Source organism: Ips typographus, linkage group LG10 (genome assembly GCF_016097725.1).
Source record: "Ips typographus isolate SLU linkage group LG10, UJ_Ityp_2.0, whole genome shotgun sequence".
In the NCBI taxonomy this organism is placed as follows: domain Eukaryota; kingdom Metazoa; phylum Arthropoda; class Insecta; order Coleoptera; family Curculionidae; genus Ips; species Ips typographus.
Window position 1 is genome coordinate 7,408,997 of NC_138431.1, and position 26,000 is coordinate 7,434,996.

The 26,000-nt window shown below is 38.6% G+C and overlaps 1 protein-coding gene and 1 long non-coding RNA gene across 13 annotated transcripts in view; one reads left to right on the forward strand and one right to left on the reverse strand.

The window, feature by feature from the left end:
* The window catches only part of Sh (Potassium voltage-gated channel protein Shaker), a 50,482-nt gene that overhangs the window by 16,104 nt on the left and 8,378 nt on the right, over positions 1–26,000 (forward strand). The window contains exon 1 of one of the 12 annotated variants that reach the window (XM_081987694.1): positions 3,161–3,718. The exons of 8 other annotated variants lie outside the window; for them this stretch is intronic. In XM_081987694.1, the coding sequence (XP_081843820.1) occupies positions 3,654–3,718 (65 nt within the window). In that variant the 5' untranslated portion in view covers positions 3,161–3,653. Of the gene's footprint in view, positions 1–3,160; positions 3,719–7,618; positions 7,752–12,521; positions 12,566–16,562; positions 17,058–26,000 lie in introns of those variants that run through there. 3 more of the 12 variants (XM_081987697.1, XM_081987699.1, XM_081987696.1) reach the window with 3 other exon arrangements.
* Positions 8,228–25,690, reverse strand: LOC145734409 (uncharacterized). The gene is made up of 2 exons (XR_014179424.1): positions 25,604–25,690; positions 8,228–9,848 (listed from the first exon to the last, which is right to left on the reverse strand). It is a non-coding gene; the product is annotated as an uncharacterized LOC145734409 (long non-coding RNA).

A 26,000-nucleotide genomic window follows, 5' to 3' on the forward strand; every position in this document is an offset into this window, starting at 1 on the left:
TTCCGCCCTTCCGAATAATAATAGTTAATCAGACGGTGGGAGGGGGGAGAAAACTGTACTAATCCCGGGGAAATTAGGAGACGTCGCAGGAATTAAAGTCAATTAATTATTCCCCCTTTTCCACCCCTCACCAGTTAACAGAGAGGACTAACAAAACGAGGCTTAACAGCGACTAGTGTACGGTCGTCAATCATCTCCATGTCAAAACTTAACTGAAGAAGCCCAAACTTATTTAAAGCTCTTTCGACAGCGAATAGGAATCATTTTTCAAGAGACGGGACGCTTCCAGCTTGAAATAACTCCATTTCTGCGATATAAATAGATTGCGTCTTTAGGTTATTTAGCGATTTCTAGATTTAGTTTGTATTCTGGTTTTTTACCATAAAATCCACTGGAGATGTTTTGGCAAAGCTTGGTTACTTTGGTCTTGTAGAATCATTGTATAAACCACTATAATTTGTGTCAGTTGCACGAAATTCCCTATAGAGGATAAATTAAAAAGGCTTTCTTTTCTTCCAAACTCCAATCTTGTTGAACGTATTAAAGCTTCAAGTTTGGAGCCCTTTATCCGCAAACCTGAATAAAAGGGCGGTTGCGTTTCTAACTGGATAAACGGAAAAAGGGCTTTAATTGATGTCATTTTATTCTTTTTAAGCTTCCTGTGAATTATATGTTTTATTTAATCTTTCAATTTCTTCCTATGGGGTGTGTCAGGGTCTTGAAGGCTCTAATAGCTTCTTAAGGTCGGTTTTTCACGTTTCGAGATGCAACATCATTATTTAGGCGGTAAAAACGTTGAAAACAAGAAATCGATTCAACTCCGATACCATCAGCAGCACGCTGCCTTAAACCATTGATTAATAGTTTTACCTTGGGTGTTGCTTTATATTATAATACTTGTTTTGTTATGGGTCAGACCAGCCCTTAATTTAATCGTGGCCTGACGGCCGGCCCGATTTAGCTCCGCTCGACTATTTTACCGGAAAAGTCATCGTTGCATAAACGCAGCGGGGGTTGTCCTCGATAAGCTCCCAAAATATATAAAGTAAGCTAGGTGGCTGTGACGTCAACGTGAACGCAAAGGGGCTAGGGGGGTGCGATGAAAAGGGCTGGCTCGTTGCCAACGCTGCATTAGGGCAGACTGTCTGTCTGTTGCTGTCCTGAGTGCAGATGGAGAATTAAGCGCCAATTGTTCTTTCAGTTTTAACTTTTTATTATCCATATGTTAGTCAACCTCCCAGCACCTCTTTCACGACCCTAAAACGATAAAACTTTTCGCAATTTCAGGGCGACCTCCAACACGCCGAACAAAACCTGTCTTCGTCGTTATTGTTATTCCCACCCCCCTCAGCCAACCTTTTTCCTTAACCAAAGCCGGTCGACCTTAGGTGTAAATCACCCAGCAAGGTTTTTCCTGTCGATTTTTCCTGGTTAATTTCAGTTAAAAGTGATAAATTTGTATCTAAATTATTTCGGTGTGGAATCTTGAAAAAATTGTTAGAAACAGTTTATTATGACAAAGAAGTAGTAGTCCATATTTTTTCAGTGGGGTTGTACAAGTACAAAAGGAAGGGAATGACACGCAGTTGTTTCCACAATACTCAAATGATTTTTTTACGGAGTATTTTTTAAATCCGGTTGTTTTAAGGATAATATCATTCAACCAGGCAGAAAGATGGTGGCAGAGAGAACCGCAAAAGAAAACTACTGGTCTGATGGGGATATTGGGTTTGTGGATTTTGGGAAGACCATAGAGTTTGGGGGTTAATAGGTATGATTTTGTATTTGTTAAATCCCAGTGGTGTTAGTGTAGTTTGGACTCTATTAATAATTGAAAAGTGGACAAGTTCCTGTTCTCCGCTTTGCACCAGGCAGGATGCACTGAAGAGAGATTTCCGGCGTGAAACCTATTGAGATGGACGGTGCAAGCAGATCAAACTGCACTTTGTGAACCTTCAGGAAGACTTCTAGAAATTACGTTTTCCAAATGGGCAGAAAAAACTTGTAAATCATTGACTTTAGGTTGAAAGGTCCTAAATTCAAAATACTGAAATCGTTTTGGGATAGAACAGAGTTTGACAGGTTTAGAGTTCGAGGGTGGAAAGAAAAAGCTGAACTAAAAAAAAGTATTGTGGAGACGACTGCGTATCATCTTCTTAAAATATTGATCATTTAGCCTGTCATTTTTAAAAATTTAACCTGGCAACATGGGAATTGTTCCACCATTATCTATGAGAAATCTATTTAGGCTTCTTTGATGTTTTTACTTCTTCTTTTTTGATATTTTAACCCCCTGGTTTGCCTTTCCACTCACTATTTATGTATGTTTTCGCCCGATCGTTATTCACGTTGTTTTATTCCATTTTTGGTCCATTCATATTTCAATTTATGCAAAACGCGAATTTAAATGATGGCGCCCCTGATATTTTCAATTGTTGCCCTGCAAATTTAAATGCTATTTTGTATACAACATTGTTCGAGCGGGTGGGGGGGGGTGGCGAAAATAAATTTCAACCCCATCAAAATCGCGGAAAGCACGTGCTCGACAAATTAGAAAAAAAGAAACTATATCGATTCGTTGCATTACGTTTCACTATTCGTTCCAACGTGGAAATTGCTTGGAGTATAAGTGAAAATCCGTAAAGGGTGAGAGTTGCGCTTGTGCCTCCATCTGGCGGAACGCGCTACTAACCAAGCACACACAACTAACCTCTCTGTTTTACCCGCATTTTCATTTGCACGTTGCATGGTCAGGAGGGTGAACACAGATGGCGCTGTCATAGTACATTTCTACTGGTATTTTACTCAGATTTCTATTTTTGTTTTTCGGAAAATTTACACATTAACTAAGTTCAGTTTAAGGACAGCTTAGATAAGTTAGTTAGTCACATTCTAACCTTACCTCTTGACCTATCTGGATGTCAATAATAATGTAAAATAGGCAACCAGGCATTCACTACTGAAAGGAGTGACTGAAGCCATTGTACAACAATAATTTTTAAACTTTCTCTCGTATCTCATATACTTACAACACTTTAAGGATTTAAAAACGTTTGACAGTTTTGTGCCTAACAATATTTTGACTGTAGAGGTCGCTAAACGCTCGAAGGTCGTCCCCACTTTGAACGCGCGTCGGTTTATTTTTTTCCTGTAATAAGTTTATTTCGATCGTCGGCCGGTGTGTATTTTCAGCGGCGACTGTCCTGAAAATAAAAAAAAACGCGCTTGTCCGAACTTAATTGCGTTCATTTTGAACAAATTAGAGCTGTTTGGTGCGTAGAAAATACCACGCATTGTTGCCAAGTTGCACAATTGTACGGGGGTGGCTAAATAGTCCGGCAGGACACTACTGGAAGGTTGTCCGTCAATTATACACCGACAAACAATATGGTATTTATAAAATAATGGCGATATTTTGGGGGGACCCGATGTGCTACCACAGTCGACACTGGTCAGTTCTAATTTTATAATTGCGGTGGACCGACCAAATTCATAAAATAATTGTCCAGAAATTTCCGCTTAAAACTAACACGTGTGAGTGGTTGCCTATACCTTCCTAGCCATGGACCAAACGGCCAAAAGACAACGTAAAAAAAATTACAAAAATCAGTGTCGGGTTCCAGTGTTGTAGTGTCCAGGGGGGGTGGTGATTCATGGCGTATCTGCATTCCACCACCAGCCAAAGGAGTCTTAAGTCGTGTTCCACAGCCTTAAGAAGGTAGGAAAGGTAGGAATTACCTTTATCTTATTGTCCTTGCACTGAAATGCTGTCAAGATTTCTTCAAAATATTTAAAATATTCGGTTAGTTGGCCAAAAACTGGGAATTTTTTCTAATTTATTTTCGATTTTACATTCAAAAATAAACTAATAAGCCCGGTAGTTAAGTGGGCGCCAGAAACGACTTACTGGAATGCTCCAGTAATGTTAATTGTTAGGTAACACCTGGGGATACACGACATCAAAATGCACTTTTATACTTTCATAGGTCGGTAATTTCTGAGTCTCCTATTATTAGAGCAATAAATCGTTTTCCTCCCTACCCTAAACCGGAAACAATTACTGCCGCCGGATACCGAAGGAGCCTTTAATCACGACCGCTTTAAATGCAACATTGATTAATATTTATACGTCCAAGGTAAAGACAATTTGTCACGACCGATTCGTATCGTAGCAGTCCAATATTTCACCCTTAAATTACAAAAAAATTGACTTTAATTCCTCCGGAGTTGCTCCACGTGGCTACGCGCCCTCCAGTGCTCGGTCGGCGCTTGGGCCGATGGGAGCCCCCGCGACTATGCCACGAACCCGTGCCACCTTCGAAGACTCCGCCATCTCCACGTTCTATCCACAAAGGCGGCATCGTCCTCGACGACCCCGTCAACCAAGAAGGTACTCATCTTCAAAGGTTGTTTTTTTAGCATTCCATATACAAAACAAAGTTTTATTGAAATCAGTAGCAATTCAGAAATGTCATAATTCATTTATTTAATAAACATTTTAATGCACTTTTAATACGGCCACGGTTAAGTTGTCCAGCTTTAATTTGCGTTTGTCTTAACAGTTATCTGTTCGATAATGATTACCAGTAAAATACTCATCTGCATCTTTATAGTTCTATGGTTTATACGCAGATGACAGCTGCCGTACGACAATCTGACGTTGACGTTGACGTAGCGGCATATAATTGTAATGGCGTACGATATCGCTAGTGCGTCAGGGTTGATCTTTGTAACCGGTTTTAAAAGTGTTTTCACGCTGTTTTCGCTAGTTTGTGCCTGTATTTCGTACACATGGAATTAACCTTCCGCTCGAACAGTCGAGAATTGGTGGTTCCAAGTTGCTTGGCGTATGCTACCCTGGAAGGTACCGGATGATGTTACCCCCTGTAAGTTTCGTTTTTTTATGTTAATAGTTACTCTAATTTAGTTGTTTATGAGAGTATTAGTTACTTAACCAACGAGTGTATTAATGACGTGTTAAAAGTTGAATGAGTCCCATTAAATGCACAATTTTGCAATCGTTATCATAGAAAACATTATAAATCCAGATCTCGATTTTAAATAGGAGGCTGTGATGGCACAAAATTTGACACTTGGACAAAACCTATTTCGATAGAATCCAGAAGGAACCACTTTATTTTTTTTAAAAATCACATGACCTCATGATCACAAAATTATACTGAGGCCACGTGACCTTCGGATCATGTCGCGTTTAGATCCGAAAGAAAACGACTAATTACTAGTTGTCATTGTTGTTGTAACAATGACATCTATTTTGAATTTAAAATTTCAATAGTATTTTGCGCTGTCCTGAGTTACATGGGGAAAGCCGGGCTGTCCAGATTGTGAACCAAGAGCAGTATTTATCAAGTGCGTATTATTGTATTACTTTTATGTTGATAAATAACTTATTACCTATACAGTATAAAATAGCATCACAAATAGTATGTGGTGGTGTTATCTATAGTATTGTTATATTTGCGTTGGTAAAAGCGGGTTCACCATTATATAGTCCGATTTCTTGACTATTTACTATAGTACACACTTTTTTATTCAAAGTCTGATATTGAACTATTGTAGAGTAGCTATGTTCAATCTGTCAAAACGTAACTTGATCTGATCTAGAGAGAAAAATTGAATAGTTCAAGGCAGCACAGCTGTCAAATTTAATTCTCCAATGCTATCAAATTGGTCATTAAGCACCATTGGTTAATGAGGCCTTAAAAATACAATTTGCCTTATATCTGCTACTCTCGGAAAACGTATGTTCAGAAATAGCAGCCTTACGTAGATTGAAAACGTGACTTCAATGAAAATTGCCTGTAAAGGGTTGAGATCTGAATAAGACCCCATTTATTCAGGTTATTACCTATTTACACGCCCTACAGTGTGTTTCTCTCGGTAAGTAAACTTAAAACTACCAGACTGTTTAAACAAATCGATATTATTTAAGTAACATTATCGTTTTATTGCAGTGTTTCATACTGTCTACTAACTAATTAAACCCGTAGTAATCTCGACATATTAAATTTCCGACGCGTTTTACGCTAATTTATTAGCGTGCCTCACTCGACGAACGACTTTATCAAATTTTCAGTCACTCGAGAAGGGCCCCATGAAGGGAGGACAATCAGTAAAGTGTTTTATTGCCACTTTTTCACTCCTAGGTCAGTTCGCGCTTCAATTAAGAGTAGAAAAGGTCTTAACCTCCCCCTTTTCCACTCCATCACCCTTGTCAATTTTTGAAGTTATGAATAAATCAACGAACAGCGATTTTCACTCGACTTGAGGGGGGTCCCAAATTTTTTTCTTGACACTTGGTGAATGTTATCTTAAATTTTACTCTGTCATTTTTTTTGACAACCATCTCAGTTTTTGTTTTGGGAAGGCCATAGTGGATCGAATTTTACTTATTTAAAATGTATTTTGTTACAGTTTAGCTAATACATACATACATATTATCAGTCAACAATTTATTAGATTAGAGCACGTTTCGTGTCATCACCTGACAGTTTGTCACATGATCATTATTTTGCAAATTACAGTAATATCACGTGGGTAGTGTCATTTGACCGATTGAAGGAGAGATGTCATTTTCATGGCGTTCTTTGCAAAAACACAATTTCCACTCCATCACCCTTGTCAATTTTTGAAGTTATGAATAAATCAACGAACAGCGATTTTCACTCGACTTGAGGGGGGTCCCAAATTTTTTTCTTGACACTTGGTGAATGTTATCTTCATTGAATTGTCTGAAACGGTTTTCAAGTCACCAAATCTTGATTTTTTATGTTTTGGGACAATATATAACCTTAAGCATTGAGTCTTTTGGGAATCCGACCTCTATTTAACTTTGTTAAGGAAAAGCGAGAAATTGTTATTTTGAAGTGACAAAAACGTTCTCTGGGGGGTTTGGATGCCTTAAGGGTCCTCTCTTTGTAGCCAGCATGTTTATGTGTTTCTGTTTGTGCTTCGCCCTTATTTAAGGATTGTTTTATTCACTTGAGTTGAGAAAGACAATTCGCGCCCTTTTTTCGGGGCCAAACCGGAGTCGCCAAGTCTGGATACAGTGCATTCCAGCTGGCACATTTGTGCCAGGGTGGAGCGGTTGCGCATTGTACAGGGCCGCATCACCCTTAAAAATCTAAGTTTTCTTCAAAAACATCTGAAAAATGCTGTAAAAAATTACATTTATTTAGATAACTCTATTATTGTTTAAACAGTAATTTTTAATAGGTGCTTATAAGTGTTTGTGGTGTTAATAAGCAAATTGCCTTACTGACAACTTTTGCGTATTCACTGAAATTAAAAAAAAAACAGAAGGAATGCACAAAGATCCACCCCTGACCTCCCTTACAAAACCGTGCTGGCAGTCATCCGCGATCGAGCATCAGCTCAGTCGCAGTCGCTGCTTCCTGCAGCTCCCGTCCAAGAGGATTCCTACCGGATTCCCAAAATTGTTCCTCTTTTTCCATCCAGGACTCCGTCTAATAACACTTGATGCTATACACACACATGAAAACGGGGTGCTTAGTGGTAGCGGTGCTCACTGGTTTTAACTGGATCAAGGGGGTGGGGCTCGGATCACCGAAACCTAACCTCAAACTCGAGTTTTGTTATTGCTAATTTTCCCGCTTTAAGCCGTTTGATTAAAAAACAAAAATAATATGTGCTGCCTTAGAAACGACGTCGTCGCGATCGTTCATCATGTTTGCCATGACGGAGTATTTCGGAGAGTTTGCTCTGGCCAGGTAATTTTTTTTTTTTTTGTAAATGTAGTTCTCAAAGTCCTTCAATTGTTTGCTATTAATTACTGCTACTAGACAAAATCATTTGACAGTTGGTCCCAACATTTTTTGGGACCAACTGTCAAACTACGTCATATTGCCTGACACATGTCATGTCATTTTTTTTGACAACCATCTCAGTTTTTACGTTTTTGTAATTTGTTTATGGAAGGCCATATTGGATCGAATTTTATTTATTTAAAATGTATCTTGTGACAGTTTAGCTAATACATACATACATCACCTGACAGTTTGTCACATGATCATTATTTTGCAAATTACAGTAATATCACGTGGGTAGTGTCATTTGACCTATTGAAGGAGAGATGTAATTTTCATGGCGTTCTTTGCAAAAACACAATTTTCGTGATTTTTACGAAATTCCTGAGACTGAAGCAAAAAATAAAGTTGATGATGGTAACTAAAAAAAACAAAACGTCCAATATAAAAAAATATAATGCCTCGTTGTAGAGGAGGTAAAGTGTTTTTTGTTTTCAGTTATCTTATCAAGTAAATTAGTAAAAAAATAATTTCCAAAAACTTCTTTCTTACTTTTTCGGGTATCTCCGAAAGCACTAAGAATTTTTTTTTTAATTTAATTAATTTTAATAATAAATAAAACTTTTTAAAAAAAAATTAACTACACTTTTTAATAGTAAACAACATCTGACGGTCCATGTGGCAACTGCGCGCCGGAAAACGTATCGATTTTGACTAAAAAATCGATCTGTCAAATTAACCAATTTGGGCCACTCGTTCGCAGGGGGAGCCACGTGAGCTTCGCGGTGTCCAATGCACCTGAAACGATAATTAACGCGTTTTAGGGGAACGGGAACCTTCAAACATCAAAACGCGTCGTTAACTCAAGGATGGCTAGTAAAACGTTCAAAAATAACGTCGTCGGCATTAAAATAGCGCACACGAGACGTCCAGAAATAGAACTCGTTTGCCAACGTTTAGACTGTGTCCCTTCGTAGTTTTCGTGACGTCAGACCGTCCATCGAGCTTCTAATTCATAGAACACGTCATTTGGCAGATTTTTTTCATGCCGTTTTCTTCTTTTTCTGCTTATTTTTTAGTAGTACTGTCTAAGAAAATGTAAAAACATTCCAAAAGTTTTTAGAAAAGCTTTCAAATGTTTTTCAACTTATTTAAAAGCTCTCAAAAAATTTTAAAACCGTCTAAAAGCTTCCAAGTGCTTCTAGAACTGTCTACAAGGTTTCAAATACCTTAAAAGCAGTCCAGAACCTTCAATACTCTTTAAACTGTCCAAAAACCTTCCAAATGCTCCTCAAATAGTTTAAAACTGTTTCAAAACACTAAAGGAACAAAATGCTTCTCAAGCAGTCGAAAGTCTTCTAAAACAGTCTAGAAGCTTCCAAACGCTTTTAGAACACTCTAAAGGCTTCCAAATGCTCTTCAACTAGTCTAGAAGCTCCCAGAAGATATCAAAACAGTCTAGAAGCTTTCAAAAAATTTTAGAACCATCTAAGATTTTCCAAATGCCTCTAAAGCATTCCAGAACCTTCAATATGCTCGTCAAGTAGTTTAAAAAAATTTTGAAAATTTTCAAAACAGTCTAAAATCAGTTAAAAACGTAAAAATAAATCCTTGAACTTGAACTCAAAAAAAGTAAACAATTTTGTATCTCTGAGAGAGTTTTTCCTACTCGAGTGCGGTAAAGTCATAAATGTATAATATATATGCTTTGATTTTAGTAATTATCGTTCAATTTCACGAAAATTGATACTCGTAGGAACAACACATGCGGAAAGTGTCTTTTCCGCACTGGCTAGTTAAATAACTATTATGCTTTTTAATGCGAACTCTAAGTTAGAATGTCGATTGGCGGTTGGCCCCAATTCGTATTTTGGATGGTGCAATGCGGACCTGATCGCATCAGTCTCTTGTTTGTGGTTTTGATTCCAACTCCAAAAGGTTCTCGTGTCGCACAATTCATTTTTCTCTCCAACGTGGCGTTGCCCTAATCCAGGACTCCAGGATTTATCGTAACGTGATTAACATTTGTCCTGCAACACATTGTCCATTTGTCTCTCCGTGCTGAAATATAAATTATCCAGTTATGCATCCGACCTAGCCAGTCACGGTTCATTATCGTAAATAAATCCGTTAAACCAACCTATAATAGAGAAAAATCACTCCCTTAAGCCTACACAAAATTTTAACCTTAACCTTAAAAATCTGCTGGATCTAAGTCGGGCGAGAACGACGGCTTCCAAACCGAAAAGGACATTCTAATTAAAGTCCTCAACCTGACGTAGGAAGTGTGTAATAAAAGGGATTGTCCACATTGAATGAACCCTTTTATGGCCTACGCGATATTAAATTAATCCAGGGGCGGCGGGTTGCGATGGGGGGAGGGGGGTTCGGTTGGCTTGTTGCCAATCCGCCCCTGTTTGAATCGCCCGGAACGGCTATTATTTTTAGGTATTCTCGGTGTGTAGTAACAAATTTAGTTACTCATATACACAGTGATCAAAAAAGTAAGTTTGTTATTTTCCTGAAAAATGCTTCCTAAGAAAAATACAGCCCTAAAAATTATTTTCAGACAAACCGAAAAACTTTAGTATTGAAAATTGACTTGTAAACATAAAAAGTAGTTTTTCTAAAATTTTTACTACAAAAAGTGACATCAGAAGCTTAAAATTGACTTGAAAATAGTCTTAAATACAAGATATTGACTTTAGGTTCATGAAATTTTCTTACAACCCTGGACTATTTTTAGTACTTTAAAACTGCTCTCAGCTTGGAAAAGCGAGTTTCAAGACTATCTTCATCAAGTTTTTGACTTAACAGGCCTGAAAGCCAGTTTGTACACTGTTCATAGTTTTGAAAATGTCATTTCAAGCTTCTTTACTGTCAAATTGACTTCTACACTCATGCTGTTTCACATCTCGTGCTGTTTTCAGTGCTTTAAGACTGTAAAAATCGAGATTAAGACTATTTAAAGTGACTTTTCAGTAATGAAACAAATTTTACCACTAAATACTATAATATAAGTCTTGGAAATTGATTTTTAAAAATGATTTAGTCCAAAAATTGAATCTGGATTGTTGCTAGTGTTTAATTGAATTCTAGACTTGTTTTAGCTCAGGAAATTTAGTTAAAGTCCTGAAAATTGACTTTTGGACTTAGTAAAGTCATTTCTAGCCTTAAAAGTCAACTTTTAGTAAAAGAAAATGAATTTTATGCGCAACAATCTTAGTATTGACCAAACCGCAGTCTTAAAAAACGAATTTTATGTCTAAAATTTAGTCCAAAAATCCTATTTTGTTTTCAATATTTCCTCAGTGTCAAAAATTAATTTGTAAACCTCCTAGATAAGCAGATTTGAATCCTTTTGAACCGTTTTAAAGTAAAAGATAACCCAGTGGTCCGTTTTCCCAATTAAGTTTAATGTTTAGTTTAGTTTAGACTGTGTTATTTTGCACCTAATCTGTCACATTCAAAACTCAACTTAGCTTAAGTTGTACTTAAAAGTGAAGCGTTTTTCAGGTAAATGATGTCATTTGATACTTTCATGGTAAATTTCAATTTTTGACAGACTAACAATTGTTTGATTTTTATTTTTTTTTGGTTTGGAAGTCGGCGGGAGATTTGGTAGAGTAACGGCCCCTCTTCGTGGCCATGGGGGGGCTGCCCCTCGTCTTGAGCGCGTCGGCACCGCCATCAGTCTGGCCGGGCGTCTGGATGCGTCGCGGCGCCCACGTCTCCGTCCCATCTCACGTGCGTTCGCGCTGCATCCCGTGCTGTTTTTCGCTTTGTCGTGTGTCATTCCGGAAAAAGTGTCCTTGTGGGGTGTTTTCTCTCCAAGTCCAAGCAATTGTTTCCTCCCCAAAACGGCTTGATTTACATCGAGCGATACATAATTCCGCTCCAGATATTTCCGTCTCAGGAAGACAAGAAACAGGCTTTTGGTTGCCAAAGCGATTTCACAACAGGTAGTTTTTGACGTCAACCGGTATTATAATTGGAACTGCGTTCCCAAATTTTAAATAAACACACGGTCACTTTTAGGCGATAACCTCCCAAAACAAGGAGAGAAACAAAACATAACAAAAAAAATGAAAAAGGAAAGAGCACAACACCGACAATGGTGATTTATGAAATTTTTCTCTCTCATGGGGACTTTTTGCACCTCTAGAGTGGATAAAGAGTTTCTAGAAGCCTGGCAACAACGCCAAACTTTTTATGCCCATCAGAGTGCAAGTAACTGTTACAATTTAGTCGCTGCATAAAATGTAAACCATCTCAAGCAGGTGTTGAAGTCGTTAACCGCGTTTACACCGAGTTTATGGGCGATTTTGCTGGTAAAACCCGATCCTTCATTGACGTCACACTTCTTCTCCTTCATTCCTAATCTGTAACGAACGTGTTTAATTGCCACTTGACAGACAGATGATGACGTAAGCGTCATCCACTCTGGTGTTTACTATATTTTGAAATTCATCAGCGATTTCGTTTGATCGATGACGGGACTTTTCTTCCTGGTCGAACGGGTCAAAGACACGCACTCCAGAATGTTTAAATTGTATATTTTTCTTGAGTAAACAATTTACGTTTAAAATCTTACTTGAAAGTTGTTTTTCCAGGACCGTACCCTCGTAAATTGGTAATGAAACGAACCCCACAAGGCCTTTTTACGACAACTCGTTGATTTCAAATTGAGGAGTGAGTGATTTTTGGGTTTTGTGTTGTGCCAGTCCTCAAAAGGCCTACTAATGAGCAATGCAGATGATACTAGTCGGTGCTGGAGGGTAAGTCTGGCAACGTCTCTACCAGTTAGTTTGTTTAATATCCACTTTAGAACTCTAGAAATATTGTATTCGTTTTCACGCTCCATGGAGCGAGCAGAGCTTTTTTGACGTCACAATGACGTAATTGGACAGTTAATTAAGTCATAGTGACGTGACAGAAGGAACAATAGTAGAGTGTCACAGTCCTCATTGCAAATAGCGTTCTTTAACCAAATACAGGGTGATTTGCCCTCATATTGGCGTCTACTTCGTTTCTAGATAATCCATCAGTAGGGTGTCCCAAATTTGAGCAACAAACCAAACTTTTTATTGAATTTTTGGATTTTCGCGCAAATTCTAGTCCTACTTGATGTAAAATGTCTATATCTTTTAATTGTTTATGCTCCAGCAGCCTTAATTTGACCACCCCCCCAAATCGAACAAAAATCCCTAAATTGAGCAAAATTTTCGTGCAATTTCCCAAAAAATCGTGAATAACTCGCTTATTTGAAACGTTCTGTATAAACATACCGTGTAACAAAATAAAGCTAATGAATGGGGCTGTCACGTGACATTAAGATAACTACTAATAAGCAATTTGTTCGCTCATAAACGTCTAGGATGGCGTTTCGTGAGTATTAATGGTAAAGTAGGCCATGATTTTGACTCACCATCAAGTGTGCCGACCGAATTTAACGTCACGATGACGTAATTTGACACTTGGTCAATGTACTATTTTGTTTAATTACGTCATCGTGACGTCAAGTTTGCAACAGATGCACCGCCTACTTTAGTGCTATTAAATGTTAATTTTATTTTAGTATTTTTAACGTTTTTCTGCATCCACTCTCAGAACCCTACAAAATACAAAAACCAAGAAGGAAACGTTTCTTTTTTGAATTTTGGTACAATTTCCCAAAAAATCGTCAATAACTCGTTTAGTTGAAACATTCTGTATAAACACACCGTATAACAAAATAAAGCTAATAAATGGGGCTATCACGTGACATTAAGCGGGCACAGCTAAGTTGCCCCGTTTTGCTGCTAAAAGGCGTTAAATGAAATTAAAACATAATTTGGGAATGTATGACACACACTCTTTTTATATTCCGCAAACCCGGTGATAGTCATTAAAGTATCGTATTTAGAGCGGCTCCATACCATCAGGACTTTAATTCTTCAAATCAGGGAACGAAATTCTCAAGTGTTGCTAGAATGTGACAATTGCGGGTTTCTGTCACATTCTACTATATTAATTTTGGTATCGTGTGTGGGGGCATTGACTCGAAATACGTAAATACACCTGAAGGACTCTTATTTTTTCCAAACCGATCGATGTAATAACGCTCTGGCGTCACAAACCGAATTGGGTGATCTTCACCAGCACCACCCGATTATAAACTGGTAGTGAGGATTGGTTGATTGGCGCCTATCACGTGTGTCGTGTCAGTTCGGGCATTTCCGTGACACGCGATCTACCCCACAAACCGTGTGACTGCATAGAGTCACACGGCGCGAACACGTACGTACGTCACGACCCTGATGTTCATTTGTCGGCCGACGAAGACCCAAAGAGGTGCGAAAAGTGTGCCGTGATTTAGGGGGGAAAGTGGACCGCGTGTCGGCTGGATTCGAACCGTGCGGATCACACTTTTGTGTTTTGTGTGTGTTTTTTTTTCTAATTGAACAATGGATATCGATTGTTTCGAGGGGAGGAAAATGGTGGAATTAAATGTATTATTGCGGCGACAACCGAGGCGAAATTGATCGTACTGTTTGGTTCGCATAATTTCAGAGTGTATGATACACCTTTTACTATACAAAAGCACTTTTAAAGCAGTTTAAATGTGTGTGCAGCATCATTACGTCACCTGTCATTGCGATTTGACGGCAGGACTAATTCATTTCAAGCTAACAATAGCGGTGAAACTAATCAACAAGATTATAAATACTAATTTTATATTCGTGCCAAGGACGGGAATTAATATTCATATACCAAATCGAAAATCTATACTGCCGATTTGTTGGGGGGCAGCCTGGCTCGCTCCTATTTACCGGTTCATTGTTTTTATAGTTCACTTGAGACCGCGCGCCTCGTTTCTAGGGGATGGTCTCCTCAACAAACACAAGTTCGTTATTATCCAGCGTGCGCCTAAAAACAACCATTTGACAGCTGTCACTTCCGAACCGAAACGCTGCTTCTCCAAATCTGCCTTAAGGTCAAACAGAACAACTGTGTAGTGTATAATGAGATTCAAACGAAATTGCCATGACGCCACAAATTTCAATAGTAACAACATAAACTTTACTGAAAAAGTTGTTTCGACAACCCTCAGATTGGCAGCAATGCAAGTGTCAGATTTATAACCTAACCTAACATTGATGTCATACTATTTTTGTTTGATTTTTAGTATACATCTACTTGTTTTGCTCAAATCCACCACTACTGTCAACATTTTTCACAAAATGGATGATTATGGAAAAACCGTCAAGATATTTTTTGTCATTGGTTTCCGAGATATGGATGTAAATTCTTGGGGCCGCTATCTTGAATTTTTGCATTTTTGGCTAGCGCTTAAAAATCAATTTTCTAAGGGCAGAAAATCGTTTTTTTTTTTTTTTAATATTTGTCATAGTTGGCCTTAGAAAATGTCGCCGCCATTGTAAAAAAAACAAATGACAATCAGTGTGATTTGTGCTACCAATTTTTATAATTTACAAAAGTTTTCCCAATTTTCCGGAAAACGAACAAAGATAATTTAATTGGGAAACTGGGAAAAAGTTTACTTTTTTGAAATAAACACTAATAAACGATTTATTCGCTCACAAACTTCTAGGATGGCGTTTCGTGGGTATTAATGGTAAAGTAGGCCATGATTTTTACTCACCATCAAGTGTGCCGACCGAATTTAACGTCACGATGACGTAACTTGACAGTTGGTCAATGTACTATTTTGTTTAATTACGTCACGGTGACGTCAAATTTGCAACACATGCACCGCCTACTTTGGTGCTATTCAAGCAAAACTATTTTTTTTTAAGAAATTCATTTATTTGGTTATTTCAGATAGTATCAATTTTTCAAATAAGTAACATAATACAAATTTGCCCTAATTCTAGAGAGAAACAAGATAAAATAATAAAAATAATGGTGTTCCATATAAAAAACTTGACTTTTCGCACTTTTTAAATTGAATTTCAGTATTTTTAACGTTTTTCTGCATCTACTCTCAGAACCAACCCTGCAAAACACAAAAACGTTTTTTGATATGCAAAAATTACGAGTTGGTATTCGTGATTTTCCATCACCCTGTATATCATTTAATCAGTTTGAGAGTTTCTTCGTATTATCAAACTTATTCAATTTCGGTTTTCCTTTTGTGTTCCGCATAACGAACATTTTTGAGGCCATTTTTTCTGCATTAGCCCCGTATAGCGTTAATGTCATTAAAATGTTTTGGCAAGAAGACAAGAACACGGCCAACTTAAACCGGAAACGCTCGAAAGTGTACGGGGTTTGAGGGGTGGGACGGGGGGGCTAGTTCCGGTGCCAAAAAGACCCCCCACAAAAGGTCCATATTTCAAGTTCCCGTTTACCGACACACATTCCAGGCATAAATAGGCATGCTGAATGTTTTATCGGATCGATTCGTGTCTTTTCCGCAGTCCGAATCGGAGCCAAAAAGTCTAAAACTGCATTGTACAGGGTGGCCCAAATTGGACACATTCCTATTTAACCGGACACTAAATCCGGACACCCCTTCTCCTGTAGATAAAAGTATGACGTCATTTCCCTCCTATTAACGGCTGACAAATCTAGTTAGCAAGAGTTTATCCTGGCAAATTTGCCACCGCTTAATTAATCGCGTTGTAATTAATTAAGATGCTTAAAAAGGAGGGTGAGAAGGGAAAATTAATGCAAGCACAGCAATTTTGTTACAGTCCAACTTCTAATTACCGAAATTGTTTAAATTGCTTGAAAATGTCAGTTATTTTGAAGTCTAGGAAATCAAACAATAGAGGGCGTCCGTTCCTAAATCATTCTGTTTGGTAAATTTAATGACAGATGATATGTCCTGTGCGCACTATTATCGGTTGAAGCCGTTCACGATTAATCTTCAAAACGTCCAAACAATGATTTGTGTAGTCAGATTGCTAGGGTTGTATGTGTGTATGCCCAAAAAAAACTAACCTCAATATTCGAAAGTTATAATCAGTAAATAAGGGTGCGTGTGTAATGTTTCGTGTAATTCCGGATATTTTTATAAGCAAGCAATCGGTTTTTGTGGTAGTCTGACAGGGCCGGATTTGGTCTTTTTCAGAGCAACCATGTGATTGCTTCACTGAGCGTATACGATCAATTCCGCCATCTTGTCGTAAAAAACACCAAAAAGTGTAATAAATCGGGGGATGTGGACGGTAGACTGTAATGGCGGCTTTAATGACGTGTCTTGAGCCAAATGGCTGCGGTGGCTGGTCTCTATGGGTTGGGAGATGAGGCTCGACATCCCAGGTAAGCTGATTTGCTCCACGCGTTCCCTGGAACATCTGGAACGGGAATGACGGCGTCGATTAGCGTCGGCAGGCGTCCCACACAGTTCGGATACTATACGAGGGACTGTTGTTGAATATCACTTTTTTCTATTTTACCGACGTCACTGGCCTTAACCTTTAACCGCACTAAAAATAAATTATATAAAAGTTTCTGCGTTAAACATAAATTTCATTTATTAGTAGTGAGGGGGATCGTTCAGTAAATCCCCCCTCGTATTATTAAAAGAGAGTTTAAAACAGGAACAGATTCCTGTTGTGAGATTGGCATTGGTGCCAGCAGGGGGCGCTGTACCTCACTTCTCCTGAAATATACTAACACTGCATTCTTTTGTTTCAGGTAAGTTCCCATGGTCTTCACCTAGTAAGTACAAGTTAGTTGGAAATAGGATTTCCCATACACATAACGTAAGTAAGTTTCAGTTTTCACTATTTTGGCTCAAAAAATTCTATCCCATGAGAAATGGCAGTGACGACATTAACTGTGACGTCATATTGAAATTCGCTTCTGTCTTAAATTAGCTCTTAAGATTTTGTTGTTGAACCAAACCAACGAGGTGCATTTGTGGTAAAAACCTCTAACTTGAGGCCTGAGATAGTACTAGAGTCAACTTTGACGACCTCTAGCAGCCAAACGGTGCAACTTAGACCTGCCCGCTCAACGTCACGTGATAGTCGCATTCATTAGCTTTCTTTGCTCATATGACGTGTTGGCATACCGAGTGTTTTAAATAAGCGAGTTATGGATAATTTTGACTGTGATTAGGATTCTTGTGCCTACTGTACTATCAGCGGCCATATTGGATTTTGCTCAGTCAAAGTCATATTTTTTACTAATTTCAAACTGAACGTACATTTTGCTCTAACTGTATGACCTTGAAATTATGACAATTTTGACAGTTGAAAAATTACAATTTGACAAATGACACGTCACGTCACATTTCTACCATTAGCCTAAAGTTATCTAACCTCTGTAAAAAATGTCAGAAATGATTTTTTTATTTCTTCGCCATTTTGACTGTTTTTTTATATTCACCTGATATTTCTCTGCCATTTTGACAGTTTCTCAGGATCGCGCTACGCTTTTTGTCATTTTGATAGTTTTTCAAGCTCACGTGACATTTATCCGTCATTTTGTAACAATTTTTTTTATTTTGACAGTTTTTTAAGATTACATGATATTTATCCGTCAATTTGACAGTTCCTGAAGCTCACGTGACATTTTTTGTTATTTTTGACAGTTTTTCATAGTCACGTGATATTTTCCCGTCATTTTGACAGTGTTCAGAAAATCACGTTACGCTTTTTTGCCATTTTGACAGTTTTTCAAGGTCACGTGACACTTTTTGTTATTTTGACAATTTTTTTAAAGTCACGTGACCTTTTGTGTGCCGTCCAGAAATATCTCATATTTAATAAAAATTACCTACCGAGGTAAAAATTCCAACAATTATTACGTCACTTCGACATTCTATTCATTTTGTCAACTGAACTTTCCAACTTACTCTCGTATATCCATGGAGGGAAATTAGAGTGAGAGATAGATAAAACGCGCGCGCCCTAGCCAATCAGCTGTTCAGGCAACGTAGCCAAAATTACCCTTAATTGAAAAACTGAGAGTGGTTTTGGTTTTTTTGGTAGAGTTGGCAACTGTGATCAGTAAAGAGATTCATTATTGACAAGACATTACCGAGTCTCGGACGAAACTGAAAACACTCTGTTATTCCGTTAAAACGAGCTTCGTCTCTAAGGGAATTTTGTATAAACATGCGGCAACCGCGTAAAGGGTGACGGTAGACGCCCTTTGGCTGATCATTGATCAGATGAAGTGTACCGAACGTTGCCAAATCGTTCCACTTTTCTGGTTTCAGGCAGCGGGAAGAGGGCACGACATACGTGTCGTGTCCTCGTCTTGTTATGACAACCGGCATGTTTATTCAACTCGGAATTAATACCTCAAATGTTTTGATTAGACGGAATTTCGGTTCATTTAAACAAGTTTCAATCACATATATGATTTTCTAAAATCATAACCCAAGTTATTTTTAACTCTCTCGGTTAAAATTAACATTGACGTGTGTTTTGGGTGTTTTGTCAAGGTTGGTGACATTTTTCCTCATAACACACTTTGATTCGAGATGGCTTTAGCGGTTCGTGGTGTTTGCGAAAAACCTATTTTTGAACCGATTTAATTGGGAAAGTTTTCCCGGCCCGCTTTTGTTCGAGGAAAACTATCAGGAAAACGTCTTTGTCCGGATTATCGTCGATATTAAATCGCCCAAAAGGCCACACCCTCTTTGTTTTTCTATCCAGTTTAACTTCATCTTGGGAGAGGAAAAGATGATTGTATGCTTAGTTTTAACATTTTGTACAAATTTAAGACATTTTTACTTGACAGAAGCCTCTGAAACGTCATTCAACTAATTTGAACTTGCCAGAGACTTCTGGAAGACATTTTTACTTGACAGAAGCCTCTGAAACGTCATTCAAGTCATTTGAACTTGCCAGAGGCCTCTGGAAGACATTTTTACTTGACAGAAGCTTCTGAAACGTCGTTTGAACTTGCTAGAGGCCTCTGGGAGACATTTTTACTTGACAGAAGCCTCTGAAACGTCATTCAAGTCATTTCAACTTGCCAGAGGCCCCTGGAAGATATTTTTACTTGACGGAAGCCTCTGAAACGTTATTCAAATCATTTGAACTTGTCAGCGACTTCTGGGATACATTTTCATTTGTCAGAAGTCTTTGAAACGTCATTTAAGTCATTTGAACTTCCCTGACTCCTCTGGAAGACATTTTTTACTTGCCAGAAGCCTCTGAAACGTCATTTGAACTTGCCAGAGGCATCTGGAAGACATTTTTACTTGACAGAAGCTTCTGAAACGTCATTCAAGTAATTTGAATCTGCCAGAGGCCTCTGGAAGACATTTTTAATTTTCAGAAATCAGCTGATTAGTCTTGTGACCATGACGTCACATCCGTTAGGGTTACCTTCATCTTTGTCTAGTAGTCTAGTTGATATATGCAATAGTTGATCTCTTTTTCCGTCTTGTTGGATTTGATATTAAAATTGCTGTTAAACTTTAGTAGTTGAAAGGTTGGAAGTATAAAACTGCTATCATTGGTTGAATTGAAACTAAAACCCCAGCCACCCAGAAAATTTAAACCAAATTTTCTAGATATGTCAAGTCAAAAAGAACAAAATCTCCCTATCGAAACGGCAACGCCGATTTGCATCGAATTTGGCCGATTCCCGACGATCCCGCACGATCCCGTCGTCCCGTTCCAGTCGGTATTCGACCGCGAAAAGTGCCAGCGGCGACCGTGACGTCATAAACGCGTCCCGCGCGCGAAATGGGGCTTACGAGGGGCCAAACGAGCTATTGAGACCCCGCCAGGCCGTTGTGATGATTCAATATCGTGTGCGGCCTCATCAGGACCATTCGAACCCGTTCAAAAGTGTCCCGATTACCGGTAAAATAAAAACGGCTCCAAAACGGACAGGGAGGCTGGATTAAGGGTGGGATTCTTCCCCGTTTCGTCTTATTTTAACGAGCGTTGAAAGGGATGTTTTATTTCTTTTCTGTATGGATGTTGGTGTGAGTGACAGTATGTGTGTGGTCCAGGGAGATGCTGTTTGCTGTTGTGTGTCTGGATGTTTATTTATCAACTTGAATGGACATTCTCCTCAAAAGTGAAACAGCATCAGCTCATCAATCAGGGTCATCTATTTGTATGTATGTAGGGTAGGACATTCATCCCAGTTTCCAGGATGATGGAGAAATTGCATGAGGAAAACATTTGGCATCGTTGCTTTCTCCCGCATGGCATCTCTCCAATGCGCATCATCCGATACCACGGCGTGCAGGAGACACGGCAGAGCGCCCCTTAATGAAAATGGATGGGCTAGGTCTTGGTGGTTATCAATTTCTGTGTGTATGAACCTTTTATATTGTGTGTCGGCCATTTTTCACTCCCTCCCTGCAAATAAGAATCCCACCCTCCGTGCCAGATTGGTGTTTACTAAACGCTGGATCTGCGATCTCTGATGACGCAGATCCGACGTCGAAACTGTAACACTAATCTCGATTCACACAGCAATCAAAAAACAATCTTGAAGTGAACCTAAGCGTCTCCATGGTGGTTAATCCATCCGAGTTAGTGACGGTTACAAAGTCGGTCAGGTACGAGGCGGTGAGGCCCGATGGGCGGCTGAGGCCGTCACCATGCCGTTGGCCGGCCGTCCGAGTGCCGCCCGTCGTTCTTCAAGCGTGTACGTGAGGGGCGGCCGCCGTTGTCTCTTCCTCCTCTCCTTCGGCTAGGCGTGAGGCCGCACCATTGCCCGCTTCGAGCAGTTGGAGAAATGGGGGCTTACCCCCGTCCTCCGGCCGCGACAGGACGCGAGGCCTCCTGCCCCGCCCAGGTAATCATCCCTCCAATTTAAATCACGACAAACTCAATATTTTAACAAAAATACAACCAATCTATTCAAGTTTAGGGCCAATTGCATGCTCACGTGACTATGACGTTTTCTGACTTGTGGCCAATGGAAACTGCGAACAGACCTACTTTACATTAACTATAACCTATACAACTGCCATTTAATACTGAACTCCTTAAATATCAAGGGTATTTTGGTATTCAAGAATTCTCTTAAAATGCTTGTGAAACTCCTACTAAAGACTGGTGATTTTTCTTGACAATTTTCTGAATGATATCCATACAAGTCATAGAGTTTTTACTTTCTCAGTAAAATGGTAATAACACATTCATCTTTTTATTCCATTGTTACGTCGTTTCTTCCCATTTAGTAATTATCAACTTTCTAATAGTTATTGATTTACATGTTAAACCACATTAAATAACTTTAAATTTATTTAATTTTGTAGCCAAAATGTAGTATTGGTATTAGACAACAAACTGTTTCCAAACACAAGACAACAAGATTTTTCCAAAAAAAACTAAAAATGTATAATATTTTACGAGATCGTAAACGAATATTTTTACGGTCAATATGCGTATAAATGTGTCGATCGGACAGTATATAAACTGTGAAAGTAACGTAAACCGAATCCATTTTCGATTTGTCTGACTTGGAATGTTTTTCTCCGGGACCGGGAGCAAAATCCACTTTAAGTTACGGATTTCAATAAGCGACGTAGCTGATCGCTTATCTGAGTGGATGCGACAAAAGGCAAATTTTACGACCGACAATAATCCCTCCGCTGCAGCTTCAGAGGAAGACTTTTGGCGCTGCTCCAGGAAACGATCCCCGTTTCCTCGTAACCAGAGATCATTTTCTAGGGCGATTGTCGATTAGTTTCTCACCAAGACAATTAACTGACAACAACACATAAAGCTGGAGGACTAAGGATTTTCTCAGATTTAAAAACTTTGAAAATTGTAAGCCAAACTGTCATTTATAGAGTCCGGATTTCTAGGAATTAACCATTTGACTTCTAATATATATATTTTGCTCACTCTATACATAATTTTTTAGAAACAATTTTTTGCTCTACACCACTGAAAAGAGCAGTTCAAGACGATTCTTTTGACTGGTTGAACCCCCCGAAACTCCCAAAAATAACCAAGATACATGGTGTTCAAGTTTTGAACCAATTTTCCGTAAAAAGTGCATCAAAGTTGTTTTTGCAAATATCTCGAAAACTGTTACATTTACATAAAAATTGCAAAAGTGCAAAATTGCTCCTAATGAACCACTAAACCAAACTACGTAACGTTTGAACTTCCTCTACAGTTGCTAGTATACAGGGTGAGCACAAAATTGGCTGGTTGAACCACCCGAAACTCCCAAAAATAACCAAGATACAGGGTGTTCAACTTTAATCCGGACTTTAGTCATTAATAACGCATTTTGGTCCCATCAATATTCAACATTATCTGCGCAAATGTTAACTAACAATGATTTGCAGCATTTTTCCAATTTGAATGATGCACCGGCAACATTGTCCAATACAAAAAAAAAATACAAACTGTAAACATACATAGAAACAGAGGGAGTATGAAGTCCTAAATGCGTCTAAAATTAACTCGACATTTGTTTATTTGAAAGCTAATAGAGATTCAGTCTGACGTCATCTACGTTATGTCAGCGCGTCGGTTCATAAATCCAGGAACGTAGTCGTCATGTCGGAGGGCGGTAAAATGACGTATCGGGAAAATTATTACAGTTTACGGGCGTTCGTGTAAACGTCACTTACCGTAACGGAAGGTCCTGTTAAGGTTTTTATTCGATAAGAGAGTATGTTGCCACTCACGCGATTCTTTCATTCCAGTAACAATAATCCTGACTCTTGTTATGATGTGGCAACGCTGTCAGACTGATTGTTTGATCAAATCTTGCTTTTTAATCCGGACTGTCAATGTCATTTTCTGGGGCTTTTTTTTAGGTTAGAACTGTTTTGTCAGTTTCGCTTAACTGTTTAAGTTTTCGCACTTCGCGTGATAAACATCGATTTTATTGAACAGAAACAAACCGTCAATAAACTGGAGAAGATCAATTCGCGTGTTCGGCTTAAGTGTTTTCCCTGACAGCGGTTCGGAAATGTTTTTCGTCGCCGTGACGTACACTAGAGGGCGGCACATGATCTCCGCGTCCTGTGTTATAAACAACGCTCTCGATCTTTGTCAATGATCAATCGCGTCGAATAAAAAGCGCGGTTTTATTTTTAGGCAAGGACACATTTTTTCCGGAACGTATTTCTGTACCTATTTTCGCGTTCCTCGCATTCGTTCAAGCTGATTATTTAATCGACTTTTGAGAGACAAATTGAAAAACTGGCAGCCAAACGCCACTGACCTGAGAAAAGAAGAAATCAAGAAAAAAAAAACAACGCGAAAGTATCCAGATTGGGTCGGCATTTAAGTTGTCCTCGCGACCTATTTACCCCCTCAAAGTTGCTGACGTCACGACAGTGGGGCGCACGCCCCGTTTCTGTGACGTCATTGAGGGAGATCGACGGCCACTGCATGGATACTGTAGCGTTGCAGATGTGATGATGCTGGCAAATGAACCGAATTTTTTCTCTATTTCGAGCCAATTCAATCCGATCAAGTGAACCACCATAAAATCCTCGATGTAAACAAACGCAGACGATGATTTAGATTGACTAGTGGATCCTAAAATATTAACAGGATTGAAATCCGATTAAATCTGGCATTTGACAACTGACATTAACAAAGACAAGTGAATGAAGAATGATTTTTTGAAGGAAAAAGTCGTTTGACAGCTGACTGCGACAAAATAGGAATGTTGTCATCAGTGTCATTTTGTTGCTGTCTTTCTGTCTGTCTGTTTTTGTTTCCAACTCAGAAACTCAGTATATGTCAAGTTTCATTGGTTGAATGCTCACGTGATTATGACGTTTTCTGACTTGTGGCCAATGAATGGATGGAGATCGACTCAGATTAAGTAAACTTTACGTAAATTCAAAAACATGAATGGGTATTTCCTCTAAAGGTGTGTCCGTCATGTTAAAAATAGATGCAGAAAGTGCGTATATAAATCAATTTCAATAACAAAAGAGTGCGAAAATAAACTTCCAACAGGTGTTTTGCCTATCTGTCGCTTTAAAGAGCCGCGATTTCTCTCTAATTATTCCCCGCCTTAAATTAACGTTTTTATTGCATATTTTCATAAACTGCACAGCGTAATACGAAAATTCCGCGAAAACCGGTTAGAAATAATATTTTCGGTAAACGAACAGTTAATAAATATCTAAAGTCTATTGTCGTTCCTTGTCTGTTAGTAGTAAACTGAGCAAGACAGAATTTTGACGTCATTAACGTATGTTCTGTAACCAATCGGGAAAATTCGGCGTTGGCGCTGGTTTCGCAGCGCCATTTAAAAATTCATACGTTTGGTTGTTTGACAGGTGACAGTTTCTTTAAACTTTTCCCGTTGCAACTTAAATTTATCCGTTAACCGAAAATGTCAATGTCAATTGCCAATTCTACTCAAATTTTGACAATTGTGACAGATGTCACGTGGTTTTAGAGGATAATTTAACCAGACAGTCACGTGACTACTATCATAAATCTAAGAAACACGTTTTCTATTACAAACTACAAGAAAATTTCTCCAGAGTGTCTGAATTACTTGAAAATTGATCATCCAGTCAAATTTTGGAGTTTAAAGACAATTTACAGGGTGGTCAAAAGAGAATTTCAAGGGCTACAAATTGGTATTATGAACCACCCTGTAACTGTCAAAATAACCAAGTTACGGACTGACAAAATGCGTACTGTCAAATTCAAACTTTACCGTAAAAGACTCATGTTTGGCAGTAAATAACTCAGTTATTTGACGTTTTAGGTAAAAACACTATACAGGGTGGTCAAAAGAGAATTTCAAGGGCTACAAATCGGTATATTGAACCACCCTGTAAGTGTTTGACAGTAAATAACTTAGTAATTTGGCAACAGCGACTGAATTTTGAACTGATAGATGTTTCATGTGACATACAGAGAAGGTTGGTTGTTGCTTACCTTACTTTGCAGGTTTTCCGTCAAGATATTTTGCTTTTTCCCAGCTTAACCTCACTCTTGTGAGTCAGAAGCACTGTCAATGTCAATCAATATTTTTCTAACCTTAAATACACACTGATGCCATGCTGGGGGCGATTGCTTCATCTATAGGAAGCAAAAAACAAAATTAGTTTTTTAAAAATACCCAAATTTTACCACGAAAACAAAACTTTTCTGGAAACTAGAGATAATGTGCACCGCATGCAGTGTGAGCGGCGTGGCACTTCCAGTTAGACGCTACAGCTCTCTATAGTGCGTGCTCTACGCTACACTGACAGTTGACAATTCTCAATGAACTGAGTTAGCTGGAGAGGAAACGTATGGACTCTGATACATTTAATTTGTTAATCAGTCAGAA